The sequence below is a fragment of the Brachionichthys hirsutus genome, chromosome 23 (genome assembly GCF_040956055.1).
Source record: "Brachionichthys hirsutus isolate HB-005 chromosome 23, CSIRO-AGI_Bhir_v1, whole genome shotgun sequence".
In the NCBI taxonomy this organism is placed as follows: Eukaryota; Metazoa; Chordata; class Actinopteri; order Lophiiformes; family Brachionichthyidae; genus Brachionichthys; species Brachionichthys hirsutus.
The window spans coordinates 15,668-23,982 of NC_090919.1; the positions used below are offsets into that span (position 1 = coordinate 15,668).

General features: G+C 59.1%; 2 protein-coding genes across 2 annotated transcripts in view; one reads left to right on the top strand and one right to left on the bottom strand.

Moving 5' to 3' along the window:
- Positions 1-1,211: 1,211 nt before the first annotated feature.
- On the bottom strand, positions 1,212-4,364 carry LOC137911353 (amino acid transporter heavy chain SLC3A2-like). The gene is made up of 11 exons (XM_068755716.1): positions 4,291-4,364; positions 3,566-3,770; positions 3,309-3,493; positions 3,072-3,245; positions 2,901-2,989; positions 2,695-2,831; positions 2,423-2,532; positions 2,134-2,333; positions 1,986-2,063; positions 1,685-1,904; positions 1,212-1,610 (listed from the first exon to the last, which is right to left on the bottom strand). Exons 2-11 carry the CDS (start codon positions 3,760-3,762, stop codon positions 1,471-1,473), a joined length of 1,530 nt encoding a protein of 509 aa, XP_068611817.1. The 5' UTR covers positions 3,763-3,770; positions 4,291-4,364; the 3' UTR covers positions 1,212-1,470.
- Positions 4,365-7,038: 2,674 nt separating this feature from the next.
- Positions 7,039-8,315, top strand: part of snx15 (sorting nexin 15) — a 2,218-nt gene continuing 941 nt past the window's right edge. The window contains exons 1-4 of the mRNA XM_068756034.1: positions 7,039-7,164; positions 7,551-7,707; positions 7,778-7,893; positions 7,965-8,238. Of these exons, the coding sequence (XP_068612135.1) occupies positions 7,066-7,164; positions 7,551-7,707; positions 7,778-7,893; positions 7,965-8,238 (646 nt within the window). The 5' untranslated portion in view covers positions 7,039-7,065. The remainder of the gene's footprint in view (positions 7,165-7,550; positions 7,708-7,777; positions 7,894-7,964; positions 8,239-8,315) is intronic.

Here is an 8,315-nt window from a genome sequence, read left to right on the forward strand (position 1 = left end):
ATTACCGGGACCGGGGTTCCGTTATGACGCCGCAGTGAAGCCCGCTTGGGACCGTTTTCACGGCGTTCTTCACACGCAGCGGCGCCGCTCAGCGTCCGGAGGACTCCGGATCCGGATCCATGTGGTTCTGAATGAACGCTCAGCGTCCGGAGACTAGCGGAGAATGCGTGCGCGCACACACACAAGCCTGCCAGCAGGTGTGAGAATAACGGACACACACACACACCCTGAGAATAACGGACACACACACACACCCTGAGAATAATGGACACACACACACACGCTGAGAATGACGGACACACACACACACACGCACGCTCTGAGAATGACACACACACACACACACACACACGCTCTGAGAATGACGGACACACACACACACCCTGAGAATAACGGACACACACACACACCCTGAGAATAATGGACACACACACACACACGCTCTGAGAATGACGGACACACACACACACACACACACACACACACACGCTCTGTGAATGACGCACACACACACACACACACACACCCTGAGAATGACGGACACACACACACACCCTGAGAATAACGGACACACACACACACCCTGAGAATAATGGACACACACACACACACGCTCTGAGAATGACGGACACACACACACACACACACACACACACACACACGCTCTGTGAATGACGCACACACACACACACACACACACCCTGAGAATGACGGACACACACACACGCTGAGAATAACGGACACACACACACACACACGCTCTGAGAATGACGCACACACACACACACACCCTGAGAATGACGGACACACACACACACACACCCTGAGAATGACGGACACACACACACGCTGAGAATAACGGACACACACACACACACACGCTCTGAGAATGACGCACACACACACACACGCTCTGAGAATGACGGACACACACACACACACACGCTCTGAGAATGACGCACACACACACACACGCTCTGAGAATGACGGACACACACACACACACACGCTCTGAGAATGACGCACACACACACACACGCTCTGAGAATGACGGACACACACACACACACACGCTCTGAGAATGACGGACACACACACACACGCTCTGAGAATGACGGACACACACACACACACACACCCTGAGAATGACGCACACACACACACACACACACACACACACACGCCCTGAGAATGACACACACACACGCGGGTCGGTAGCCGGTCGGTTTATTCGCTCTAGTTTAGTAACAGACGGGATTTCCCGTCGACTCGTTTCAAACGCTGAAACGGAACGAGGAACGGATCGTAAAATAAAAAGGTAAAAACTAAAAGCGCTAGCGTCCGGCGCCGCCGGCCCGTCGGCAGCTTCCCTCTGACCCGGTTCCGTTTGCTCCGACTACAGAAAGTCGGGTTTCTCCTCGTTAAAATGGTCGTTCCGCGTCTTCCCGATGGGCCTCTCTGGCGCCATCTTCAGCCCTCGTAGGAGAAGCGCAGCAGGACGGCCTCGCCCGGGCCCAGGACCAGTCCGTCCAGGTCCACCACGGCGTCCTCCTTCAGCTCTGGGTCGGTGGACAGCGTCACCGCCGCCGCCGCCGGCAGCTCCACCTCCTCTGCAGGAACAAGCAGCGCGTGTTAAAGAGGAGAAAATGGCCGCCCGGCGAACCGCAGCGACGCGAAGCCTTGCCTGTCGGCGCCAGCCGGAGCGTCATGGTCTCGGGCGACGCCCCCCAGTTGACCGCCGTTATGTATCGTTCGCTCTGGTCCCACGCCCGGAGGAAAGCGAGGGATGAGGCGGAGGAGTAGAGCGGGTAGGAGTGGCCGTGGAGGAGGGAGCGCTCCTTCCCCCGCAGGTCGCCGAGGGATACGAACCACGCCCTCAAGGCGAGGCGCTCCTTCCGCTCCGCCTGCAACGGGAAGCGGCGGTCAGGAACGCCGCAGGAACGCCGCAGGAACGTCACGCCGTCATTCCGGGAAGCGGCGCTTACCTCCACCGCCTCGTCGACGCCCTCGCCCTCCGCCGGCTCCTGCTCGATGTCCCAAACCATCCTGGGATAGGCCGGGCCCTGACGAAGACGAAGACGAAGACGAAGGTCACACACCGTAAAGACACCCGACCCCCGACCGGCGGCTCACCTGGCCCGCCTGGAGGCCGATCTCGTCTCCGTAGGTGAACACCGGGGTCCCGGGCATGGTGAAGAGCAGGAGCTGGTAGAGGCGGATCAGGGGCGTGGCCACCCTGCTGGACAGCTGGCCCCGCCGGGCGGCGCCGAGGCCCCAAGCCAGGCTCCTCTGCTCGGGACCGAGGGCGTCCAGGTCTCGGATGCGCTCCACACCTGCACCAGCAGAGGGACGAAACCAAGACTCAGATCAGAACGGCGCCGGGGCGGTCCAACGGCGGTCCAACGGCGGTCCAACGGCTCACCTCCGGGTCTGGTGCTGAGGAGATCCGACAGGACCAGGTCCACGCCGGTGGCGTTGACGAGCTGAAGCAGCTCCGAAGCCGAAGCGCCTTCAGCCACGCCCATCAGCGCCCTGAGGGACGGACAGGCAGAACTTTAGTGATCCAGCGGCGTGGTGGGAGGCGGGGCCGGTCACACGGCAGAGGGGGCCGGCCTAAAGCAGCTTCAGGTCGGCCCAACATTTACCAGAGCCGCTCCACAAGAGGGCGCTGAAGCCCAGCAGGAAGCGACCCACCTGTTCTCCTCCCCCGCCGTGCGGTTGCCCCGCACGGCGGCCCGCAGCAGGGTCCAACCCACGGAGCCGGACGCGGCGCTGAGGTTCGATACCTTGATGCCGTCGAAGCCCAAGTCCAGCCAGTGCTCCGCCCCCGCCTGCAGGACGGCAGCGTCTCAGAGGCGTTCATGCTAGCGGCTCCGGGACCGGGGAGGGGCGGGGCCTACCTTCACCGTCTCCATCAGGTCGCCGGCGCCGCCGAACCAGGGATCAGCGCCGAGGTAGTTGGGGGTCAGGTCCAGAACCACGGAGATACCTGACGGACGTAAACCGGATCAGGAGCTGCCCCCAGCGTCCCCAGCGTCCCCAGCGTCCCCAGCGTCCCCACGCCGTCCTACCCTTCCTGTGGGCCTTCTCCAGCACGGCCACCAGGGCGTCCTGCGAGCCCTGACCCGGCGTGACCTCGGCCAGGTTCAGGGTGCTGGGCTGGTCCGCCTGGACGGTGTGCAGCGGCCCCAGGACCAGGCCCTTCACCTTCAGCTGGTTAATGGCGTCCATCTTGCTCTCCACACCTAGAGACGGGCCAATCAGAGCGTCAGGGGCGTGTCCACTCAGCGGCTAGCCCAGAGGCTCACCTTCCAGCCCGCCGGCGAAGGCCTCGGCGTCGGGGACCTGGTACAGCGGGCCCCGGTTCCACCAGCTCATCTCGGGGATGGCTTTGCAGCGCGGCGCCCGGACGATGATGGCGACGGCGCCGGCCAGCATCCCCATCCAGCCCAGCCAGAACAGGACGAGCAGCGCCCAGCGGGTCCGCACCCACCTGCGCACGGGACAAGGCGTCAGGACGGCCACCAGGGGGCGTCGCCTGCAGGGCGTGGGCGGCGGCTCTCACCCCGGGGTGCCGGCGACCTTCATCAGCTCCTCTTTGGACAGGCCGGTGAAGGACAGCTCGTCCTCGGGGACCTTCACCTTCACGCTGCCGTTCGTCTCGCCACCAGGGGGCGGCCCTGCGCCCGTCATGGGCTGCTTCTCCGGTCCAGCTCGTTGAGCTCCACGTCCCTTCATGTCGACCCCCGCGTCCTTGTTCATGGTTCAATCTGGGGGGGGGGGGGGGGGGGGGGGTCATTAACAACATAAGGACAGGCTAAAAGAGTGAGGCAGGAACTATGACCCGCCCCACGCAGCCGCTGATTGGCTTATATGTCGCCTACCGCGTACTAGCCAATCAGAGACAGAGGAAGGCGGGCCATAGCTTCGCCATAGTACGAACATACGCGTCGCTTTCTGGAGAAGCTCCCCCGGAGAGACGCGTCACGTGACCGCCCCAGCGACGTGTCGCTTTAAAAACAGTCCGACAGCGATAGCTCCCCGCTCCGTTAACGGTTAACGGTAACTTCACGCGAAGTCTTAACGTCAAACCCGCCCAACACCTTCCGCGCAAAACCGTAAAGAGTAAAGATGATGAAATCAAACTTCGTCGCGTACGTCATCAGGCGCACGCGACGAGTCAGAATACGTCATTGAGCTTCTGTCTCCGTCCGGGACTCTTCGGTTTAGGTTCAAACCGCTGAATTTGCTCCCCGGAAGTTACATCGACCGAGCAAACTAAAACGTTACCGTAAAAAGTAGAGAGTAGTCCGCCTCCGTGCCTCCGCGGTTAATCCTCCGCGCTGCGCTGACCTGCTGTGAAGAGGCTCGCGCTACTTTTATAGTTCCGGTGGTTCCTCCGCCAGCTGGGGGAGGAGTCAACTCTGTAACCCGACACGTTCCGACCCAAGAGTCCTGTCCGAGTTACTCTTAGAACTTGTTCGCGTGTAATCAACACTTTGTTTTTCATGTTTGTAGATAATTATAGTCGTTATCCCACCTTGAGGTTGCCATGGAAACGCACAAGACCTTTGTTTTGTGAGTTTTCGAAGCGCATCACGCTGATTAAAGGCGCGTGTTTCCGGGGCGGAGTCAGGCCTGGAATGTGACGGTTCCGAGGTGGTTGATCACATCAGCAGGAAGCTGATTAGGTTAAAGCAGGTGATCTGATCTGATCTGCCCCCCCCCAAAGAGAACCAGCCGATCGTTCATGAATCGCGTCATGATGAAAGATTAGCATAAAAACAAGGCTTCTTAAATGACCGTAGCTGATTAGGCATTCGTTTTTAGGTTTTCTGTAACCCCCCCCCCCACACACACACACACACACACACAGCTGTTGTTGACCCTCACCAGGCCTAAGAAAAGCCTCAGCACCCTGGTGGTGGTACGAGGAGGAGCAGGTTGTTGTTGTTGCCTCCAGGCCGTTGGATCGTCGTTGGTTTGACATTCCGACCACTTCCTGCCGTGCGTCTGGGAATACCGCGTGACTCCCGGCTCGTCCAATCAGGCTTCGGGTGAGGCCTGATGGGATTAAAGGTCGTTGCTGATTACCGACGGAGCTCTGTGACCTTTGGCCCCGCCCCGATACTTCCACCTCGCTCCACCACTTTGCGGAGGTGTGGCTTTGCGTTGTCTTGCGTGCTCTTTGGCACCGTCGCTATGACGACGCCCTGAAGACTGCAATCAGGGCGAGCGTCAGCTCGTCATTAGCCCGACGAAGCTCGGGGGTGTTTATTTAAAGCCTGCTAACACGCGTTAGCTTCGATGCTATCCAGTCGTCGTCAGGGAGCAGCTGTTGGTGAGCTCCGCCCACGTTTGGAGGTCGAGGAGGAGACGGGAGCTTTAGACCAGGAGGACAAACAGGAGGCGCGGAGGAGGGACGGCTTTGGATCCGCTCTCATGAAGCAGGAAGTGCTTTAAATAAGTACAAACGCCCCCCCCGGAACCCGTTCCCACGGCTCCCAGTACATAAATCCTCCTCTGATCCCTCTGCAGGGAGACCCCCCCGACCTGGACCGGTTCAGACCGGTTTGTCTCCGGCTCGCTGCAGAGACTGGACCAGAACCGTCTCTGGGACCAGGAAGGACGGCTTAAAGGGGACGCTATTCTGGTAGCGCTCTCCACCCCCCTCCTCTCCGGCCTGACATTCCGCCCGTTGCCCGTTGCCCGGGTTTCCTCACGCAGACAAAGGGGAGGCTGTTCCGTGGAGGACAGACCCCCCCCCGGATGGGGCGCAAAGCAAACACCTTGCACCTCCTCACCTTCAGGAGGCGCATGTGCAGCAAAAAGAGGAACATTCCAGATTCACTCTGATGTTCTTCTTTGATTTGTGGGGGGAGGGGTTCGCATGGTCTTTTTTCGACCTTGCCCCCCCCCCCCCCCCCCCCAGTCAGCAGGAGACAATGGACTCATTCTGTAAGAACGTCCCTTCATGTGAGGAGAATCTCAAACAGCTTCGGCTGAGGTTCTGGGCCCACGACCCAGAGGCCGAGGGCCCGGAACCGTCCTCCGCTCGCCTGAGATCCGGACCCCAGGGGGCACCCTTACACTCCTCCATTCACCTGCGTGCGGACCGGAACCCACAACCCTCCCACTCCAGTCAAACAGGTTACCTTCATTATTACCTTAATCAAACGAAACAGGCGGTCAGCACAAGAGATGGGCGTGGCCTGTTTATGGGCGTGCAGCTCGAACTTCATCCCCCTCTTGCTGTTCTGTCTCAAAGGTTCCCACTTTTATGTTCCCGTCTAAATTTAGAATTGGACACAGAGGCTCACGTGGATTTAACTGAAGTACTGACAATACAAATATTTGATATACTCTATATTCCTTTTCCAGCTTGGCATATGTTTAAGCTAACACTTAGCGGCCCCCGGAGTATTCTACAAACCATATTATTGTTAAACCTTTCCGGTTCTGGTCTCCGAACCTTGGTTGGGAGACACCGGGGAGACGTCTTCTCCAGGGCCGGGGGGCAGCTCGTCCTCCGGGGTTAACCTCCCGACTTCTTCACGCTGGGGGAGAGGGCTGAATTGCAGCAATACAGGACGCCAGACGTGCTGAATTGCTGAAGCTACTTTATTCTCTTTTTGCACTCAAAACAAGCCTCCCTTTTCCTCTATCGATATCTCCGTCTCTCTCCTCGTTCTGTCTCTCGCTTCCTCTCACACGCCCCCTCTCTCTCTCTCTCTCTTCCACTCACTTTCCTTTCGCCCCGGCTGCGCGCGCACACACACACACGCATCCACATCTCACAACACTATTAACTAAAATGACAAGTGACCACCCTTTCGTAAAGTGTCGAATGACACTGACGGTGTAAATATTAAATATTATATAATAAATAATAATAATATTCGTGAATATCATCAAACAAATGCTTTTAAAACGACTAAACGGAGATTATTTTACTGCGAAGTCGGCACACAGGCGAGCTTCCGTATCACGTGTTCCCACGTCACCGACCAGGAAGTAGCGGGAGAGGCGGGGCAGGAGACCCGAGCAGACCCGCTGCTCCCGGTCATGGCACGGAAACCGAAGGATGAATATTACCGATTCTTCGCCGTGTCCGAGCCGCGAACCCACGAGAAGGGACACACCGAGTACAAAGTGACGGCGAGGGTCGGTGCCTGCTCGCTGCGGTTCGGGTTGGCTCGGGTTGACTCGGGTTGACTCGGCTTGACTCGGCTTGACTCGGCTTGACTCGGCTTGACTCGGCTGTCTCACGGTCAGGGGTCGGAGCATTATGGGATGTCACGCTGCTGCTAAGGGCTATTAGCTTTTGGCTAAGTTACCTGCGCTTTGATTTAACTTGACTTGTTCATGTTGATTTTAACACGACACACGCACATGCACACGCACGCACACACACACAGAGGGCCTTTCATGGGAGGCACAGAACAAAGTGAACGGCTGTTTCGGGTCCTCGTGACCCCCCAGCCTGCTTTACACCCGTATCCATGGCGACCTGATGGCGTAACCTCTCCCTCCTCCTCCTCGGCTTGCAGTTGGTGTCCAGGCGGCGTCCTGAGGACGTGAAGGAGGTGGTGGTGTGGAGGCGCTTCTCCGAGCTGAGGAGGCTCCACGGGGAGCTGGCCTACACGCACAAGAACCTGTTCCGGAGGCGGGAGGAGTTCCCGCCGTTTCCCCGGGCCCAGGTGTTCGGTACGGCGCCCTGATTGGGCCGTTCCCACACGCTAGCTGGACGAGCTAACGGTGAGCGTCTCTGCTGCAGGACGCTTCGATGACGGCGTGATTGAGGAGAGGAGGAAGGCCACGGAGGCCATGCTTGCGTTCGCCGCCGCCGTCCCGGCGCTGTACAACAGCCCCCAGCTCGAGGACTTCTTCAGGGTGAGGAGGCGCAGCACACAGACAGGCGAGGAGGCGCAGGAGTCACAGTCCGCCTCCTGCCACCCCCTCAGGATGGGGAGGTCACCAGACCCCTGGACCCCGCCCCTTTGTCTTCGGCCGGGCCCCTGCCTCCTCCTCTTATCCCGCTCCCCAGGAGGAGGGCATCGGACGGCGAGCCCGCCGAGGAGGAGGGGAGGGAGGCGCCCACCTTACCGCAAGACCTGGGCGTGGAGGTCGGCCAGCCGGAGGTGGGGGCCGAGGCCTACGGTGAGGAGGAGGAGGAGGAGGAGGAGGAGGAGGAGGAGGAGGAGGAGGAGCTGAGCGACGCAGAGCAGAGCAACAAAGGTGAAGAAAAACATCAAGACAAAACCAATAAAATGTTGTTTGTTTGTTGTTGGTTGTTTGTTTGTTTGTAGTTTGTT